This window comes from Taudactylus pleione, unplaced genomic scaffold, assembly GCF_031769625.1.
Source record: "Taudactylus pleione unplaced genomic scaffold, aTauple2 ptg000021l, whole genome shotgun sequence".
NCBI lineage: Eukaryota > Metazoa > Chordata > Amphibia > Anura > Myobatrachidae > Taudactylus > Taudactylus pleione.
The window spans coordinates 10,629,159-10,650,933 of record NW_028284423.1 but is presented as its reverse complement, the minus strand read 5'-3'; the positions used below and the strand labels follow the sequence as shown (position 1 = coordinate 10,650,933).

Here is a 21,775-nt window from a genome sequence, read left to right as displayed (position 1 = left end):
ACCAGTATAGGGTTGGGTGGGTGGACTATGGGCCCGATTCAGCAGCGATCGCAACTGTGATTACACATGTAGATGACCGATTGTTGGATTCTGCGCATGCATCGCTGTGCGTGTGTAAGAACATTCCACTGATATCGGGACTGCAATCACAGTGACAATGCAGACCCATTGCAGAGTGATTGACAGGAAGTACCGTTTGTGGGTGGTGACTGGGTGGTCAGCGAAATGCAGGCGTGCCAGTGTGTTTGAATGCTGTTGCAGGGGCTTGCATAAATTAGCAACTACGATGCCATATGCAGCTTGTGTACTCACTGCGTGTGATGAGGTTTGCAACTCCTAAGTAAGGTCAGACCTTGTGCAAGTGATGTGAGGCTGCGATTGTACTCAATGTTATCGATGGTTTTGCAGTCTTGCTAAATATTACGGATGTTTGTAAGGTAAGGTGGACATCCTAATGTTAGGCTGCATATGGCATAGCGATCGCAGACATTAGCATATCTTCACAGTGAGACTCTGTGCGTAATCGCTATTGCGATCGCAGTTGCGATCCGTACTGAATCAGGCCCTATGTGCTGTGTGTACACAGGAAGGGAAGTAAAAAGGAACTGTGTGTTCCACTTGCACATGTATTCGACTTCCCTTTGCCGAGTCTGCATGCTGCAGTCCTGCATCAGACCAGAGATCACCAGCCAGCCAGTGGGACCAGCAGCCTGCTTGCCACTGCCAGTCATAGGAATGAGCCTGCTTACAACTGCCAGTCAGAAGAACCAGCTTGCTTACAACTGCCAGTCAGAGGGATCAGCCTTGTTAAAAACTGCCAGTCAGAGGGACCAGCCTGCTTGCCAGGCAGAGGGTCCCGTCTGCTTACAACTGCCAGTCAGAGGGACCAGTCTGCTTACAACTGCCAGTGAGAGGGACCAGCCTGCTTACAACTGCCAGTCAGAGGGACCAGCCTGCTAACAACTGCCAGTCAGAGGGACCAGTCTGCTTACAACTGCCAGTCAGAGTGACCAGTCTGCTTACAACTGCCAGTGAGAGGGACCAGCCTGCTTACAACTGACAGTCAGAGGGACCAGCCTGCTAACAACTGCCAGTCAGAGGGACAAGCCTGCTTGCCAGTTAGAGGGACCAACCTGCTTGCCAGCCAGAGGGACCAGCCTGCTTGCCTGCAAGAGGGACCAGCCTGCTTTCCATTGAGAGGGCCCAGCCTACCTACCCTTCAGAAAACTGCCAGCAATCTGCAACCTAATTAAATGTAATTATTCCTATAAAAAGAGGGGGGCACCAGTTCCTTACTTTTCAAGGGGTGCTCAGACCCCTAGATTCACCACTGGTAGGTAAAGGAGACTCAGACAACATAAGGTTATTTAAAATCAAAGATCCTGTATATCATAGTTTCAATAAAAATACCATAGAAAATGAAGACAAGCACAGAGGGCCAATAGTGAATGAGCCACTATTTATATTCCAAACAAAATATATTCGAATCAAAGTTACCCCTATTGATTACTAGGCATTATATATTAATAGTTGGAGCTGTAATACCAAGTCCTATTACGTTGAGCCATATCTCTTATGCTATAATTGCACATAGTATTATAATGCTCAAGCGTCAGTGGTGCTCCAGCAACTGTGTCTTTAAGCACTGTAGCATGCATATACCATAGATAGGGTACAGCTAGATATAGTTCCTTCTAGATATAGGAACATTTATAAAATGCATCAAAGGAATAAACAACATTTATAGAAATGGGAAATAAAAAGCCTGTATGTAGCAGCAGGTTTCCTTCTGCTGTCTGCTATGTGTCATGGACAGTGAAAAGCAAATGGTTTAGCTAAAACGCGGTAACTGGTTTTGGATTTTTTCCAAAAATTTACAAAAAAGCTAAAATTACATAATTTGAGCCTTTTTTATTCATAGAGTAACATTAACCTCAATAACATTAATTTACACTCATTTCCAGTAAATTTTGACCACCTTGCACCAAGCTAGCTGGCTGACTAAGCTGAGCAACAGCGGTGGGCAGCACAAACATGTGGCATTTCAACTTCCAACATGGCACATCAGGAAACAAATGTTTTCATTAATCAAGAAGCCTGAGGGAGATGGAGTATGGACAGTATGTAGTTGAAGGCAGGGAAAGGAAGCGTTGATTCGTAGTAATTTAAGTTTTGGATTCCAAAGCAAATTTATGAGGGAGGAGGGGAGGTATTTCCAAAAAATATTTTATTAATTCACATCAGTACTTGCCCCAGTTGAGCTCTTCGGTGGTTCCAAATATTTTTTTTAAATCAAAGGGGCATGTAGGAGATACTGTCTGTGGCCATAAAAATGTATGAACATTTTTCTCAATTATCAACATAGCACATCTACAGTAGGATAGAGAATGGCACTGCAGTGGCAGACAGGATGGCAGTTTAATAAAGTATAACAATAATGTTTGTCGTCTACACACAAAGACAGTCAGCGATGCCCCAAACAGCGCATAATGCAAAGAAAAGAGGTGCAAGATGGAATTGTCCTTGGGCCCTCCCACCGACGGGAGTAATGCCGGTATCACATCTGCTCATTTCAATTTTTGAACGGGTGGTATTAATGTGGCAGCACACAAAATGGAAGCTCTGAACAGGAAGGGGGTAGAGGGATTATTAAAGTCTGGTACTAAACATCTCTCATCATTTTGCTTCTGAGATTACAGTATGTATGGGAAGGCTGGGAGGGGAGAGAACATCTCCAGATACCATCACAAAATATACTCTCCATTTGGTGCTTGAGTTGCATCTGACCAAACATGGCTGTTATGATCAAGGAAAGCCAAGCCCATCTGTTGTTACACATTGGAATGAAAGTTTAAGAAAAAATGCAACCAGGTTGGTATCTACAAATCAAGGTTGAAAAAGGCATAAGAGTATTGTCACACCTGAGGATAGGATTTGGTTGGAACAGGCATGGGAGGCTGAAGAGGAGACTTGGGAGGCGTGGATAAAACTGGATGGCTTGAGCCAGGATTTCTTTATGTATGCTGTGAGGAGTAATATGAATTATAGAGGATGATTGGCCCGAAGGCAAGCACAGTAAAGTAAATGTCTTTATTGGATAGTAGGTTGGAATTGGAACTGGATATATAATACTGAAGATAATCAGATTGGGACTGATGATGTTGTATTGAAAGCAGGATCTGTTTGAGACCGATATTTGTGAATTGAAGAACTTGATCGGTTTGAAACCAATGTGAATGAATTGAAGAACTAGATTGATTTGAGACTGATGTTGATGAATTGAAGTTCTTGGGGTCTGATTCACTATGGATCGCTGTTGCGATCGCAGCTGCAAATATGCATGCAGGTCTGCTGTGAAAACATGCTAGTGACTGCAATCACAAAGCTAGTATAGAGACGCCCAAAGCCAGCATGGATATGCCCATTACTGCTTTCGCACATCCGTAATACCTTGCAATCTTGCATATACATCGGTACCATCGAGTAACATCGACCCCTCAGGCACAATTACAAAGGTCTGACCTTACTCAGTAATTGCTAACCTCATTGCACGAAGGGAGTACACAAGCTGCGTATGCCTTCACAGCTAATTTATGCACGCCCAAGTAACGGCATTCAAATGACCAGGCATGTGTGCTTTTCTCTGACTACTCCCCTATCATCACCCCCAAACACTGACCTGACGTCACTCACTCTGCGATGGCTTTGTATCTGCATAGGCGATCGCAGGGCGATTGCAATGCTAACTCATGCATGCGCACTGCGATGCTTACGCATAGGCAATATGCACCATTGACTGAGCAGATGGGGCAGAAGCAGCTCAGACAGACCCCAGCACCAGCCGGGAGAGATGAGCAGTTTGAACGGACCTCTGTGCTATCCAGGAGTGATGCACAGTGCGAGCTGACCTCAGCGCTAGCCTGGACAAACACCAGAGAGGTAAGAAAGTGTTTTTTAAGGGCCGGAGCATGACAAGTATTTTGCAAGTATATCTATTTGTGATTTTAATTGAAATAAATATAGTTTGAAACAAGAAAAAGAAAAAAAATAAGCTTCAGGCAGACATTTTTGCAGTTTAATAAACTATAAAAATGTCAGTCAGCAATGCCTCAAACAGCGCATAATGCAAAGAAAAGAGGTACAAGATGGAATTGTTCTTGGTCCCTTCCACCCACCCTTCTGTTGTATTTTAAACAGGACATTCACAGTTTAACAGACCGATCACTTCAGCGATAGTGACTGCCACTTGCGGCTGAAGTGATTGGTTTGTTTTGGCCCCCACAAAATAAGCTAGCAATGGGCATAAGGCAGGTAACAGTATTAATAATCCTCTCTACAGTCGGAACTGGAAGAGGACATTCTCCTTATCTGAGTCCTCACCCACATCAGTTTGTACATCATCCTCACACAATATTAATTCATCATGGAATCCACCATTACAGGTACCACTTGAGCTGCCAACTTGTTTAACAGGAGCTCTTTGCATCGCTTAAGATCTGGGTCAGTTGGACACAAAATATGACTTAAACCTAGGATCAAGCACAGTTGCCAAAATGTAGTGATCTGATTTCAAGATATTATCAACTCTTGGATTTTGGGAAAGCAAACAAAGGACTTGATCTACAAGTCTGACATACTTAGCGGATTCTCTTTGTTTAATCTCCTCCTGATTTAACAAAAGCCTAATTAGGGGAATAATCTGACTCAAACTAGCAGTATCTGAACTCACTTCACATGTGGCTACTTCGAAGGGTTTGAGCAACCTTGCACAAGACGGAAAGCATTCGCCACTGCACAGGAATAAGGAACACTAATAATTAGGTTTTTTTTAAAGTCCTGGTACAGCCGAGGAATAAATTTTCAGGTAAAATGGAACAAAGATGAAATTTGGTACTGGGGACACAGGACCTAAATTATCTGTGTGAAACCCACTGCATTAATGGTGTATATTGGTTGCAGATCTAATACTAGCATAGTCATCATGGCATCAGTGATCCGCTGTGCGAGAGCTGTCATACTTGCCTCCCCTTGAAAAGGATTGTTTCACAGTCAGTTTTTTTTTTAAATACTAGTCTTCTTCTTGGTCTTCTTCTGGGATGAAGATCCATCCCCAGCAGCAACAGGCCTAGCACTGAAGGATTCTTCTGAGAAATCCTGGTGGATAGGGGAGGATGCTGGACTACCTCCGATCATTACTATGAATATTGAGGATGAAGGTGTTGGTGGTAGAGATTGCAGAAGTCCCGGGATCTCGTTGAACTTGGGAAAGGGAATAAGCTGGTGCTGGACTGCTTGTTGTTAGTTTTTTAGCACCAGTTTCTGATGTTGTCAAAAAATGTTCATGAGTTTGCTGCAAATGATGTAACAGGGAGGAGGCTCCTAGATGGTTAACGTCCCTACCTCTACTTTTCCGTGGTTTTACAAACACTATAGATGGTTTGACAATTGTTGTCAGGATTTGGGTAAAAATAATTCCACACATAAGTTCATTTGTTGGTCCTATGCCCAGGCATAACAATGGCCTTCCTCTTATCATGGCCAAGAGCTGCTTCCACTGGTGCCTGACATACACAAACAACATCTCATCCTCAACATCCTCATTAGCGCTGGCATCAGCTACACAAAAATCCCCCTCATCCACTTGGACTTCCTTGGTGGCAACCTCAATTTCTATGTTATCAGCTATAGTTGCGCTGCTTATCCCCACATTTGCAGAGAGAGCAGAAATGGTTAAAGGCTGCTTTGCTGCAGATACAACAGTATTAGAAAGGTCAGGCTCACACATCACACTCCTGGACACACTTAGGCCTGTATTCAATTAGAAGCAAAAAGCCGAGATCCGCAAAAAAATATTGCCGATTGCGTCTTTAAAATTCCTGGAAAAAACTGAAGAGCACCCCAAAAAAGAGTACTTTGAATTTGATGGCGAATAAGCACAAAGTGGGGGGACAACTTTGCAAACTAGCAAAATAAGGTGCTGCATATATATATATAGATTGTAAGCTCCACTGGGGCAGGGACTGATGTGAATGGCCAACTATTCTCTGTAAAGCGCTGCGGAATATGTGTGCGCTATATAAATAACTGGTAATAAATAAATAAATACATTTTGCGATTGAAGGTGCTTTTATGAGGGTGGAATTTCACTTTTATTAAAACTTCACTTTACAAACATTAAAAGATTTCTTGCACCCATTTTCAGGTACCCCAAATTTGACAGGACTACATATTTTCTCCAACAAATACTGCTTTATGCGATTCTTCACCACTTGAGCAAAGACAGAGGCAATTGTGCGAACTTAAGTGCCCCAAACAGTTTTATTAGGACTAATCGAGTACTACTACATTGATCCGCAATGTTTCTGCATCTTTTTGAGGGGGTTCAGGATGATTTCCCCGATTCTGACACCACTTTCCGCCTGTTCTGACTTCGCGTGTCGCTGTATTTGCATTTTTTGGAATCGAATATGGCAAATAGCGGGTACGTGTATGATAAGTTTCTGCGGCTAAAATACGCAATGTAGGCAAAAAGTCCGGCATGCAAAACTTATTTTGGGTGCGAAACTAATTGAATACCGCCCTTAGATTCTCCTCAGGGATTTGTGACATTTCTGTTTCTGAACAGACAGTTTGTTCTACTGCCTTAGTGGTTTTAATTTTTTTTACACCTCTTCTACACTCTGGACCTCATTCAGACCCGCTCACTAGCGCTGTGTGATTGCAAGCGGCCCAATGGTTTGTGCATGCGCACACTTCGTTCTGCGCGTGCGTGAACTACTCTGTGCGAGCGCAGCCCGCTCGCTCGCCCAGCAAAGACAGCCCAGTGAAATGAGTGACAGAAGAGGCCGTTTGTGGGTGGTAACAGGGGCAGGACACTAATAACGGGGGTGAGGAGGCCTCAGTGTTTCAACGCTGTTTTTAAGGCGTGCATAATTAACAGGTAGTGTCATAGTATATGTCACATGCCTGTTTTATCCACTGAAGTCCTCGCAGTGCTTGCGACAGGGTAAGGCAACCACAAGCACTGCAATAGCTTCCGATGGTGCTCGATGTACCAATGTTTTAATACACTTCCTGGAGATGACGTGCGCTAGTGGGCGTCTCAACATACGCTTATGGGCATCTGCATACACAGAGCGATCGCTCGCACAGCCAAAGTGGGTGTGCTTATGCCTTGGCGAGTGATCGCTTCCCATGTCGTCACTTTGACAAATTTGCATACGCTGGATGCGAGCGATCGCATCTAGTGAGCGGGTCTGAATCAGGTCCCCTGATGAGTGATAAGGTCTTGCATAGTCATGAGAGGAAGATGCCTCACTGACACTTGCAGAATCATCATTCATAAATAAAGGCTAAGGCCTCAGTCTTTCCTTGCCACTGTGTGTGGTGAATGCCATGTTGGCAATTTTATGTTTTTCTGCACCACACTTTCCCTTATTAGATGTGTTTTTTTCACTTCACTTTAGCACTGTACTGTATATTGTTTATTTGATTTTAGATGCCCTGACTTTGACCCTCTATGCCCTTGAGCATTGGCTTTAGTAGATGATGTTGAAGGACTAGCGTTATTATCATGACTGGTGGCAGCAGCTGCAGCGACAGTATTTTTTTGCTCTTCTCTAAACTGAACGCTATCCATTTTTCAATTTGCAGATCGCTGCATGGATTATAAATGCTCATGAACAAAGCACACTAAACAGTACACACAATACAATTATTTAATTATTTTTTCAAATCACAGCTCTATTCCTGCGTGGACTGGAGCAACAGGGCTTGCCTTATATATGCACGTGAACAAAGTACACCAAATGGTAAAAACAATACAATTATTATTATTATTATTATTTTTTTATGTCATAGCTCTATTCCTGAGTGGACTGGAGCCACAGGGCTTATATATGCACGTGAACAGGGGCGCCGAGAGGGAAGGGGGTGGGTACAGATTACCCGGGCCTGGGGCTTTCTGAGGGGCCCGGGTCTGGCGCCACCCCCCCTCACAGCAGCCCAGCACACAGCGTGTGCTGAGCTGCAGTTGGAGACTGCTCGTGGCTGCTGAGCAGCAGCCACAGCAGTCTCCTATGCCTATGCGGGGGAGCAATCACACTGATCGCGCCCCCCCTGGCTTTGCGCCGGACTGAGGGGGCTCAGAGTGCCCCCCCTCCCTTCGCGGCTCCTGCAAATCTTTTTTTTTTCCCTCTCGGCAAGGGGGCATGGCCACCCTCCCCCTATTAGGCCACGCCCCCTATTACTGGGGCCCGCCACGACTCATGGTGGGCCTGCACGTGAACAAAGTGCACCAAAGAATATAAACAATACAATTATTTAATTCATTTTTTTTATTTCGCAGCTCTATTTCTGCATGGATTGGAGCCACAGGGCTTATATATGCACATGAACAAAACGCACCAAACAGTACAATTATTAAAAAAATTATTTTTATGTGTCAGCTCTATTCCTGCATTAACTGGAGCCACAGGGCTTATATATGCACATGAACCAAGTGCACCAAACAGTACAAAGAATACAATTATTTATTTAATTTGTTTGATGTTGCAGCTCTATTCCTGCATAGACTGGAGCCACAGGGCTTATATATGAATTAAGCATGTGAACAAAGTGCACCAAACAGTACAATTATTTAATTTATTTTTTTTATGTCACAGCTCTATTCCTGAGTGGACTGGAGCCACAGGGCTTATATATGCACTTGAACAAAGCGCACCAAAGAGTACAAACAATACAATTATTTAATTTATTTTCTTGATGTTGCAGCTCTATTCCTGCATGGACTGAAGCCACAGGGCTTATATATGCACATGAACAAAGCTCACCATTTTATTTGTTGATGTTGAAGCTCTATTCAAACTGTGTGGAGTCACAGGGCTTATATATGCATGTGAATGTCTTTACTGATGGACATAAAACAGCAGAGTACAGCACAGCATACAGCAGTGTGCACCCCCTTTACACATTGATTAAGCAGCACAGCCACTTGAGAGTCTGGACACAGCACAGCCTATACAATAGAGTACAGCACAGAATACAGCAGCGTGCACCCACTATACACATTGACAAAGCAGCACAGCCACTTGTGAGTCTGGATACAACACAGCCTATACAGCAGAGTACAGCACAGCATACAGCAGCATGCACCCACTATACACATTGACAAAGAAGCACAGCCACTTGTGAGTCTGGCCACAGCACAGCCTATACAGCAGAGTACAGCACAGCATACAGCAGCATACACCCCCTATACATATTGACTAAGCAGCACAGCCACTTGTGAGTCTGGACACAACACAGCCTATACAGCAGAGTGCAGCACAGCATACAACAGTGTGCACCCCTATACACAATGACTAAGCAGCACAGCCACTTGTGATTTGTGAGTCTGGACACAACACAGCCTACACAGCAGAGTACAGCACAGCATACAGAAGCGTACACCCCCTATACACATCCACTAAGCACAGCCAGTTGTGAATCTGGACACATCACAGCCTCTACAGCAGAGTAAAGTGCAGCATACAGCAGCATGCAGGGCCGGCTCTAGAGGTGTTCGACGAGTGCGGTCAAACAGGGGCACCACACATAGAGGGCGCACCTCTCCCCAACATCCCGATTTCAGCGGGACAGTACTATCCCATTGTTCCACCTGTGGGCCGAAGTGGCCCACGGGTGGTCAAATCGGGAGGTTGGGGACCCCCACCATGCGCGGCATCCATTCACTGATGTGAGAGGGCTGGGGGAAGCCCAGCCAGTGATGGAGGGCTGGGCTTTACCCCCAGCCTGACATTATTTGGAGGTGTGCCACGCGGGCACGCCCCAAATAACTTCACTTCGTGGGCGTGACCTATGGTGATGAGGTCACACCCCCAATTTTTGTCGCGTGCGGCTTCGCCATGCGCGATTGCAGGGCGCAGCATACCAGGCCGGCACAGGGTGCTCAGATCCCTGGAGCTGGCTCTGGCAGTGTGCCTGACAAGGAAATAGCACCGAGACCCATCTGAGGTGCCCTATATAGAATCGAAAACCCGCAAGAATCCGAAGCTGCGAGCAGGGGCGTATCTACTCAATGGCCAGGATGGCACTCGCCAGGGGTGCTGCCTCCCAGCAGTGCCACACATGGCCAAGGGGTAGAATCGCATAGTAGTTTGCCAATCTGCCATGTTTTTTAATGTAATCAATGCCCGCCCAGTCAGAAACGCATTACCTCTGCCTGACCGGGAGGACCTGCATCTTGTTCCCCAGCTCCACCTCCCCTGCTGCTATACTACCAATAGGATCAGAGTTCAGCAGTGATGTCATGACATTGGGCCATGCATGATCATCTACAGTGAGGAGAGGAGCAGTTTCCCCGCCAGCGCGCCATCTAAATAGACGGTGCACGGCGCCTCCCCACCATCTGAAACCACCGCGGCAGGGGAGTCATGTTGGCCACTCACTCTCCCACCCACTGCCTCCCGAGTCCCAGAATGCCGGTGCGGCACTCTCCGTAAAGTCGACGTTGTCGCACAATGCATTTTGGAAACAGAGCGTTGGGGGGGGGTTGAGAAGACCTGGGACATTGGGGAGCGGCCTGAACATGGAGGTACAGCAGCAAGTGAGTCACTGGAGGGGCGAGAGGAAGGAGTGGGGAGTCACTGGAGGGGGGGAGAGGTGAGTCACTGGGAGGGAGGGGCATTACAAATTTTGGCTATGTATAAAGGAATTACAATATGTGGCATTATGTGTAAAGGGCATTACAGTGTGTGGCATTAAGTGTAATGGGCATTACAGTGTGGTATTATGTGTAATGGGCATTACAGAGTGGCGCATAATGTGCAAAGAGCATTACTGCATGGCATAATGTGTAAAGGGCATTACTGTATGGCATAATGTGTAAGGGGAATTACAGCATGGCATAATGTGTTATAAGGGGCACTACTACAGTGTCACATAATGTATATAAGGAGCACTAAGTGAATGGACTCTGTGTGGCATAAAGCGCATACTCTGGCAGCGCCATATTCACAAACTGCTGCAGTGTAATGCGAGTAAGGGGCAGTAATGTGTGGCGTAATTTTAATTGGGGGAGTTAATGCATGACCACGTCCCCTTTTGCAGAGCGAGCTGTCCATAATTACAATATGGGGGGCGCCAGTCCCTTACTTTGCCAAGGGCGCTCGGACCCCTACATACACCCCTGGCCGCGGAGATGATATTTTCCCTCGAAGTGGAATCTGAGTCAGACCGGAAAACTCGAGCCGCCCCTCGGATTGACTCGGATTCCTGATGTTTGGGCGGGTTCGGATTCCAAGGCACCTGAACTGCTTATCTCTAGTAGGTACACACTAAATAGTGAATTGATATTTTTTCACAGTGGAATTTGAAGTGAGGATTTTCTAAATTCTTTCAAATATTTATTTTATTAAATGGGGGAGTAAATACAGTAGTCATGAATTTGATACAGTTTCTGAAGGTGTTTAAGGGTCACAGTTGGGGCCTCCAGTTCTTAAGCTGTAACTGAAATCTATTTACAAAAGCAGCAGCTGTTGAATGTGTGTTACAATGTCTGGAGGACTTAATGCTTCCAGCTTATACATATTTTTAAAGATAGAAATCTGTGCTGATGATTTGGAGACATTCAGCCTACAGATCACCATTGCTGGTCAGTCAGTAAAATGTGACTTGCATTTAAATTGATACACAATCCCGTTACATGAAGGATAATGAACCTGTGTATATAATCATATCCCCAAAAGACTTTTGTGATGTTCATCCTGTGGCAGCTGCTGACTTGCATGCTTTCTGTGAATAAACCTTGAGACAGCATGTATTCTTGGCTCATGGTGGTGAAACTTGGCAGCCTTGAGCCATTATCTAGTCATGTAACAGGTGGCTGCAAAGTGCACTGAGAGATTAATTTTTTTCACCTCAGGAAGGGGATAAATGTTAACACAGGTTACTACTAGTGTTTTACTTCATCACAGATCCATCTTTTCATAGCTATAGGTAAATACTGTACAAACATATTCTATCTATCTATCTATCTATCTATCCATTTCCTAGTGAAGTGGGCAGCATGGGGAGATAATCCCACCGGGAATCATAGTTCATAGGGAGGGGGCAGGACTAAAATGACACAAACGTGTGAAAGCCTGGCCCTACGCCCCAAATTAGGTAGCTGCAGCTACTCTCTAGGATTCTCCGGGAGGGGAGATAAAAGAAGTAGGCTAGCATGGTTATACTTGAAAGCACAATGAATATTAATCCAATTATATAATTGAAATCAGAACATGCTAGGAAAAAATTATTTCAAAGGGTTGGGTACGGGATGCTGGTGCTCGGGATCCCGGGGGTCATAATCTCGATGGAGGCATCTCAACAGGGTTAGGATACCGACACCTGTCAGCAGGTATCCTAACCCTCACCCTAACCCACCCTCCCCAGTGCCTAAACCTAACCTCCTCCCAAACTTAACCCTATCCCCTTAATGCCTAACCCTAACCCTCCCCCTAGTGCCTAACCCTAGCCCGAACACTGCCCCTAACTCCAGTACTTACCTTTGGGATACTGTCGGTCAGGATGCCGGCGCCGGGATTCTGACAGGTGTCGGGATTCCGGCGCCGGTATTCTAAGCGCCGACATCCCCTTTGCTGGGATCTTGACCGGATCCCCTTTCAAACTATTAACGCACTGCATCTCCAATCTTTAAGTTTCCCTACTACTGAAGCCAGAGTAAAAATGAATGATTATAATCACAAATAAATTGAAAAAAAAGCACAAATGGTTAAAGTTATCTTAATTGTTTTTGTATTATATTCTCAAATAAATGGCTAACCTTCTGCTGAGGGAAACAAACATCATGTCTTCACAAAAGAATTCTAGTTTTCGACATAATTTGCATAGTGAAACAGATATAGTAAATGATTGTAACACAATAGGCTACCAATAGTAATAATGGAACGTGCAGATAATGTAATGTGGATTTGGTATGTCATAAATACACTAACAAATTAACTTTTACTGGCTTTGCATCTGTGAATCTAATTTGAATGTGTTATTTGAATAATGCCATATATTTGCTTAACATTAATTCAAATTACACTATTTAAGGATAACTTTAAAAATATAACTTCTTCTTAAACTACATTATTGTTTCTAATCTTGTCTTGTTGAAGACAAATCAAAGTACACTGCAAGAATTCCTTTAAACTATGCACTGTGAATTTCTTGAAAAGCAGAAGAGAAATCCCCGACTCATTGGCTTCCATATTCCAAAGTTATATTTACAAGCAAACAAGATGATTACCGCTGGACAAGTGTGAGGGTTCTAGGTTACCAGTACATTACATCCTACTACACTGCACCCAAGGAGTCCGACTTACAATATTATGTAGAAAGCTGTGAAACCTTTAAATTTATTATTTTGATTTAAACATAACGCACATTACACTTTCAGGGAAACAAGTTTTGTGACCTTGTCATTGAAACACCATAACATTCCACTCCGCCTACTTGAATTGTACATGCCATATTTAATTCCAGATAAGTAAATCTACTATGTGATCAGCAATTCATAGAAAAAGGCACATGATTATAAAGGCTACTACAGTATTACAGTATCTTATTTAAAAACCTGCCAAACTGGTTTCCTTTACTGAATTAATGAGTAAAGATGCCCTGTTTTCAATGTTGATAAAGAAAATTGACTTATTGGAAAGCGTTAGACTCCACTATTTTAATGATCACATTCCTGATAGGCCACAATAATGTTCTGCAGAATACATATTATCCTATATCTATAACAGTCATATGTAAAACAGTAGAGCATTGACAAAAAGTAAACACCAATATAAAAGATTAGTTACTTGTGCATTGCTAATTGCTGTTACAATAGAAGTTATGAGTATATCCTGATCAGTGGCGTCACTGAGGCCAGTGAAACCCGATACGCACAATAGATCACTGTCCAAAAAGGGGCTGGCCCCATTGGGAGGGGACGTTACCTTACGCAGCCCCCCCCCCCGCTCCGTTTTATAACTCCAGGGGTGACCGTGTGTTCAGCACTCCCAGAGATGCCAGGTTGCCCCCAGAGGTTTGCCAACACTGTAGGCCCCTGATCAGTGATTGGGAGCTGGGCATTACACACTTTCATAGGTATTTTGGTGTATTTGGTGTAACCCCTTCAGGGGGTGACACCTGGTGAGGTCCTCCCCCCACACACACACATCCACCTAGTGACACTACTGATACTGATGACCTGCAGAATTTTTGTGTATTGTGTCTGCACTTTTTGAAGCTAGACTGTGGCCAGGTGGCCTTTAATATGTTTTGAACAACATCACAAAATCAGAGACATACTATACTGTAAGGATTGAAAAATGGTGCAGGAGTGTTTCTTCCATTGAGGACACAAAACATATCTCCTGTGCCTGCCACTTAGACTTATTGGGCGGAATTCAATTGTTTTTGCGGCCTGCATCTCCCATCTAAATTGACAGGAGATCGCGGGCCGCTATGCAATTGTTCCAGATTTCCGTGCTGATCGCGCCCAAAGTGGTCGGGTTTAGCCGCGTAAAGCAGCTAAACCCAACCAAAGTGCTGGGCGTGATTGCGAAAAGTGATGTTTGGGCGCCCAAACATGTCACTTTTCACACATTTCAGCTCTCACCCCCCTGGGGCTGCGAGTTGAAATGTAGCGCTGGCAGCTGATCGCGCCCGACAGGAGCAAGAATTGAATAGCTCCGTCGGGCGCGATGGGAGCAGGAATCAATTGAATTCCGCCCATTAAGTAACAATCTAAAACACTAGTTATTAGTTGTCCGAGTTTTGGTTTTGCTATTTAGGACTGTATTAGCTCACCATTTGCCTATTTTATGATACAGCTCTGTATATTGAGTGATGTTAGCCAGTAAAGTCTACAGTCCATCCTATTGAGGCATACTGTATTCTTAAATGCAATTTAAAATGTAGTTTCGCTTACATGTATTAAAGGACTCTTTAAGCAGTTTTCATAAAAAAAACTACCCCAAGGCCTTTAATTCGCATATTTTTAGTAAGCAGATCACATTTCCTATACTTGTAATGGGAAATGCGATCTACTTCAAATTTACAAAGGTTGAATTGTAAAAAATACTGAGTGGGTGGGACACTCTGTGATAATAACATCGCCTGCTCAGCCCGGAGTAGGTGTCTGTAATCAGCCTGCGTGTCTGATAGACCGCAGTGCTGATCACAGTGTAAAAAAATAGATAGTTAGATAAAAATAAATAACACCTACCTGCCCCCAGACAGGTGATCAGTGCATCGGTGAAGTCCTTCTGGACTCTGACCAGGTGGTCTCGGGGATCCTGCTCTGTGACCCCAGTCAGTTGCTCTATGCTATAAGAGCAACTGACCGGGGTCACAGAGAATGAACCCAGAGACCAGCTGACCGGAGACCTAGAGGACCTCAACGGAGCACCGATCACCGGGCAGCTAAGTGTAAAGCTGAGAGCGGGTAGCGCGGGAAGGGGCGGGGGGTATTGTTAGAAGAGCCAGCAGCGCATGCGAAACGTACCCTGGAAAGTGTGTGTGCAGTGCTTTCTGCTCTGTTCCTGCATGCGATATTTGATACATCCTTGTGATGTATTCAAATATCGCATTGCGAATCCTGGCGATACTATCACATCTGCATCTGAGATGTCAATTGTGATAAATAGGGCCCTTATTAAGTGTAGAGATTTGATTAACACTTTGGCTTCGCTCTTGTCAAGAATGTTTATGCTGCATATCTTGACAGCTTTCTCTGTGGCGTTTATAGATATAGGTGTTAAAGGTGAGTAGGCACTTACCTAACTTCTGGCAAGGGGTTTCCTGTCACTCTGCATTCCAAACTCACTCTACTCCCCTCAGCCACTTCTTGACTTTTAAGCTTCTGTAGAAATCGAGCAACTGAAGGAGGAGTATAAGATTTATTGGCCTGACTGTGAGTTTTCTCTGTTTCAGTCTGCTTAGTTTGTTTCTTTATTGTTTCCAATTTCCCCCCTGCATCTTTTACAATTGTCATTTCCATTGTTTTTACTTCTTGCTGTGGTTCTATTTCACTTTCAGTGATTGTGGGATTAATGATAATCACCTTGTCCTTTTTTGGAGAGAGATAGCCACTATCTGGTGAGGAAGAATCTCCATTTGGTCGCCTGTCTCTTGCTTTACTAGTCTCTCGGAATATCGCAGAGAGTTCTTCAATAAAAGTAGCTGCCTTTTGACACATGTCACTTTGAGCACCAACTTCCCTGTTAAATGCTTTTGACCTGGCTTTTGGAATTGGAGCGGTGGTTAAGCCACTTTTACCTTGATGTTTGGAAGCTTTTTGGGCTTGTAGAGTCCGAATTATACTTGGACTAGTGGTTAGAAGTGGTGATATCATTCCTCGAACGTTTGAAGCCATTGAATTACTAGAAGCGTTGGCTTTTCCTGATTTATTAAGTGCATTATCCCTTTTCCTGAAGTTTTCTGATGCAGAGTTACTTATTTTTAATTCCTTAAAAGACCTGTCAGGTAGGTTAGCATGAGATGCCTTCAAAACATGTCCTTGGGTTGTAATCTCAGACTGAGGGCCCGAAAAAGCTTCACGTGCAATGTCTAGGCTCTTGTTCATTTCTTCTTGACTAAGGAAAGCAGAGAGTTCTGGGACATCAATGGCTTCCCCGTGCAAGTCTGACAAAGAATCATAGAAGGAGTCATGGGAAGAAGCTTCAGACATGTGTTCAGATAGACAGTCTTGTGTTTTCCTCTCATCGGAGTAGACATCTTTCATCAAATGAGCAACAGGCAGAGCTTGATCCACGGCACTTTTTGCCATCCCAAAAAGTTGTTCTAGTACAAGAAGTAAATGCAAGTGTCAGAATATGTTTTAAAATGTAACTATTGGATAACATGTCTCTCTAATAAGCACACATGTATTGTGTTCACAATACAAAAGCTCTTAACCTCAACATAATCAATTTAATATTATAAATCACATTTTTCAAATGTATTTCTGTTTATGTTAAACATATGAGAAATTAGATTCTTCTTATTCTTTACTGTAAATATAAATTACAGAAAACATTAAACCATTCATGTCTTAGATATCACAGTCTTTCTTTTATAAAGCTTGCCATAATATCATAGAGAGAACATTATGGCATAATATTATATACATAATTTTAGGTGTGCTGTTTTTGATTAGTCAAAACATATAATAAATTACAAGGTATATGTATTTTAAGTAATATATTTGTATATGAGCATTTCATTATTTTAAACCAAAAGAAATATAGAAATGAAGCTGAAAATATAGGCTTATACATTAATAACAAACATTGCTCTCACTTTTCAACGTGCTACAAAATGACAGTTATATTTACTGTACAAAGACACATGACTATATGTTTTACTTGCAATTGTAATGACATAATGATATATGATTTGGACATAAAGAAGTAGCACTTACCTAAGAGTTGACTAAATGCGCTTAATTATGAGAAAGAGATGTGCAGCTATACATTAAGTATTGCTTTGTCCCCACAGCACTCAAGAGGTGAATGTGGAATGGAACTTGCATCTGTTCCCACAGGACCATGTCATTCTTCCTCCAGTCAACTATATTTGGTAACTGATCTCATGTTTCAGTGAACTGCTATCTGGAATTCCAAGAGAAAAGCTGTTGGGCCTTGCTGAAATAACCTCACCAACACTTGCCTCTCAGATATCGGAGGGACTGTATGTTTCAGTTTATTATCTCCAGAAGAGTATCGGCATTACTACTCACTTTACCTAAAAGGCTTTCAGAAAAAATATAAATGTCACTGCATAGATAGTAAAAAGAAGCCTATGTGATATTATGGAGTTCTTGTTTAGGACATTATAGTGTATGTGTCATAATTGTTGTATTTTTATTTGCTCCTTTCTACTTGTTTTACTTGTTGATCTGGTCTACTAGTCAAATCAGTGTTGATTGGTATGGTAATCCGATGGGAGACAATTTTATTTTTGTATATTGTCCTAAAGTAATGCTGTCTTTTTTTCTGGTGGTAAAATAATGTTGTAAACACAGTATTCAGATATATTGAAAAATCTGATTACCATTGGCTTAAAAGACTAATTTACAACTGTACTGACCTTCAAAGTGTTGAAAGAGGAAAGCACTATTGTGCAGACTACAGTCTTCCTGCTCTTTCAAGGAGGCTTCATGCCCTGTTCCAAGATGGCCACCGAGCTCACTACTGAGCATGTGCAGGGGCCATCTTGTCTGTACTGTGTAAAGGTCACCATACATGGTGCGATATAGCAGCCAATCCGACGGGTTGGAACGATATTGCTGCTATATCGTTCCGTGTGTGGCTATGATATCAACCAGTGCGTGCTCCTGTTGGATCATACATCACTCCTCCAGATCTTACATGCTGCACATAACATCTGGTGAAGTGGTGTACGATCCCATGCAGCGCTATGCAGTGGGGGAGGGGGGTAACAGCATATCGAGTGGTCGGGCAGCAAATCGCTTTGTGTGTGGGGACCGCCCAATATGTCGGCCATCGGATTGGCCATTGTGTCACAAGGTGCATATCGCACCATGTATGGGGGCCTTAAGAGTGACATGGTGGGAGACAAAAGCCTCCTACTTAGCTCCTAAAAAGAACTTGGTTAATACATGCATTTAAAGCTGTTCCAGCATCCCTGGACTGATACTCATCACCAGCATACATTCATTGTTAATGAGCTATAGAGCCCACTCAAGATCCCTTCCATTACCAGTGTACATGTAATGTAACAGTGAGTACGGCTGTACCTGCTATCTCTCAGTAAACCAACGCCACTGGTTAAGTAAATAGACTGTTCATAGTTTGAGTCATCTGTTGGTGTGCGCCTATATAACTCTGCAATATTAACACCTTCGCATACATAATTTCCAACACAAAGAACCAATACGTAAAAGAAAAGTATATAATCACCAGAAAATGTAGTGAATAAGAGATGAAACAAGACATCTCAAATATCCTGTATATATACCCCTTTACTCCTCCGATGTAAGGGCCGTGCAGCATATTTACGCAGGGTACAGTCCTCCTGCATCCTCCCTGGTAGCTCCTCCTCCTTAAATTCATGGTGAGACTTCCACATGCCATTTCTGCACTGTGTGGCAGCAGCATGACCACAAATGAGAAGTCAAATGAGATCAGCAACAGGTGAGTTAGCCCCTAAGATGAAAGAGTTCACAATAGTTTCTGTTAGCCATTATCCCAAATTCAATGCTAGGATTTCTAATTTACTGTTTATACGTTTTTCTTCATGCTCCCATATATTTGTGCAGTCAGATTAGTATTGTTGGTAACAAAAGAGTAGTGTTGAGATGTGAGTTGGAGAAAATACATTGAGCTGAATGGAAACATTCACAATATAGCTCTTATGTCACGGCCAGGGTATTTCAGCATGGCGCTAGGCGGGTGTTACCTGTGAGGTCGTTGTGGCGCGGGCTGTCTGGTGGCGGAGCTGGTGTCTGGCGGGGGGCTTTGGCTGCGCGCGTTGTTGTGCGGCCCTGTTGTCACTCTGCACTGGTGAGGCCTGGCGGCGTCTCCGTTCCGTTTGGCATGGGCGCCGCCATCTTGCCTTCTGGCCATGTGATGAGGCTGGCCAATCCTGGTGAGTCACATGTTCCCTCCGGCCAGTAACAGCACGGCATGGGGTATTTAGGAAGGGTCAGTGCCTTCCTTCCTTGCCAGTGCAACGTGCATCTCAGCCTAGCTGAGAGGGAGTTCTCTGTGCTTTTCTGTTCCTGTGAATTCGCTGTCTGCCAGTCTGCCTGTCAGCTCCTAGTTCCCACTGGACTACCCCGCTACCTCCATCACCCTTGCCCATACCTGAGTGCCTGAGCCTGCTGACATCCTGCGCTTCAGTTCACTATCTGCAAACCTGGCTTGATTATTTTCAGTTCACTACCTGCAAACCTGGCTTGATTATTCTCAGTTTCACTACCTGCACACCTGGACTGCTCTAATTGTTCTACCTGGACATGAACCCTTTTGCTCCCACCACAGAACTCTTGTGCACATTTATATTTTCCTGGACTTTTGTTTACTGCCATTATATGTCTACTCAAGCACTTATTAAAAATCCTAGTTTTATTTTCAAATCTGCTTCTGTGATCGCTCCTGCTACCACCCCGGGTCCACAAGCAACCCAGAACATAACATCTTATATGGAAAATACACATGCCGCACTATTGGTATAAATTAACTAATTTCTGCTGCAGTGCACCATGTTTTTCCATTTGGCGGCTGAATTTGGGGCATGGAGTGACCTGGCGGTGCCTTTTTGTCACGGACTGAGGAACGTGGAGTTGTGTACCCGAACTGGGGTGTTGGACAGAGACACCTGGATCAGTAGATGGTTTGAAACTGGATGGTTTAATATAATTTCTGCTCATACAGTTGAAATAAAAGAAGATTGTAATATAAGGTGAAATACTAGAGGCAGAGATAATGCAACTAGAAGATGATGAATAAGAATGTAGGGGAAAGTCTCTAATTAGTCATTGAACTTGGAAAATAACTGTGGACTTGGAACGTGAATGAACTTGAACTTGATCTCCGGAATGGAGTATCGTGGACTGAGCTGAAGAACTTGAGATTTGACTCCAGACTGGAGTACTGTGGATTGAACTGAAGAACTTGGAATTGACTCCGGAATGGAGTATGGTGGATTGAACTGAAGAACTTGGATAAGTTTTGTTGTGCTGGGAAGCATAGGTTTCACACTGGAAGCTCAGGAACATAGGTCATGCTGCAGCAATGGACATTGTTGCACTGGCAACCAGCATGTGTTACAGGAAGGTCTTTTATTCCATCAAGCTGAAGCGGATTGGCTGAAGCAACTTGAGACTGCTGCTCACTGGATGCATGAGTATCACCTGACCTGACCCAAGATGACTGCGCCCATGTTCTGGACAGCTTGTGTAGTGGCTGCAGTGACACAGCGGCTGGTCCCTGCAACTCCCGCTGGCATTGGGAGGAAAGTGGCTGCTTCTCTGTCCTCCTGAAGTGGGCTCCTTCTTCTGGCTGGGTGGTTAGTCACTGCCGTTATTGTTTCTACTGCCAGGGGCTGTGCCCCTCCTTACTCCCTTCACTTCCTGTCTGCCTTACTCACTATATTCCCCTACTATTTAACACTGCAGCTCCTGTTTCACTATGGGGGAAAATGGCCAAAAATTAGAGCGATATGTTCGTTCATCCACTCCTGAGCCACCCTCAGATGAAGACACTTGAGGCCCACCAGCCCTATCCCCCTCTGTCTCCTCACAGTCTACTGGATTGCCTGGTCCTCCAGAGGTCACATTGCAGAAGGTCTTGGAAGCTGTTAATGGCTGTGAGACTAAATTGTCAGACAAGGTCAGGAAAGTTCAGTGTGACATATTCTTACTGTTGCAGGACCCGCAGAGGGTCAGGGAATTGGTGGGAGAAGCTGAGACATGAATTTCCACTTGATGGATTCCCATTCACCAATAAAAACCCAAGTAGAATCACTGGTCACCCAGATGTCCATCGTGCAGAACAAGATATCGAATATGGAGGGCTGTTTACGTTGCAACAATGTCAGATTTGTTGATTTACTGGAAAAAGAGGAGGGATCTAGTCCTGAAGAATTCCTAGAGGCCTGGCTCATTGCTACTTATGGATGGGACTCTTTTACATTTTAATTGGCGGTGGAGTGTGTGCATTGTATCTCCATTAGGGCCTTGCCACCTGGTGCCCCTCCACGTACCTTC

The 21,775-nt window shown here is 43.9% G+C and overlaps 1 protein-coding gene across 2 annotated transcripts in view; it reads right to left on the bottom strand.

The window, feature by feature from the left end:
• The window catches only part of PALLD (palladin, cytoskeletal associated protein), a 405,467-nt gene extending 387,915 nt beyond the window's left edge, over positions 1–17,552 (bottom strand). For both annotated transcript variants that reach the window (XM_088448442.1, XM_088448443.1), the window contains exons 1-2: positions 17,465–17,552; positions 15,822–16,845 (exon numbers count right to left, since the gene is read on the bottom strand). In XM_088448442.1, coding sequence (XP_088304568.1) covers positions 15,822–16,831 — 1,010 coding nt within the window. In that variant the 5' untranslated portion in view covers positions 16,832–16,845; positions 17,465–17,552. The remainder of the gene's footprint in view (positions 1–15,821; positions 16,846–17,464) is intronic.
• Positions 17,553–21,775: the final 4,223 nt, after the last annotated feature.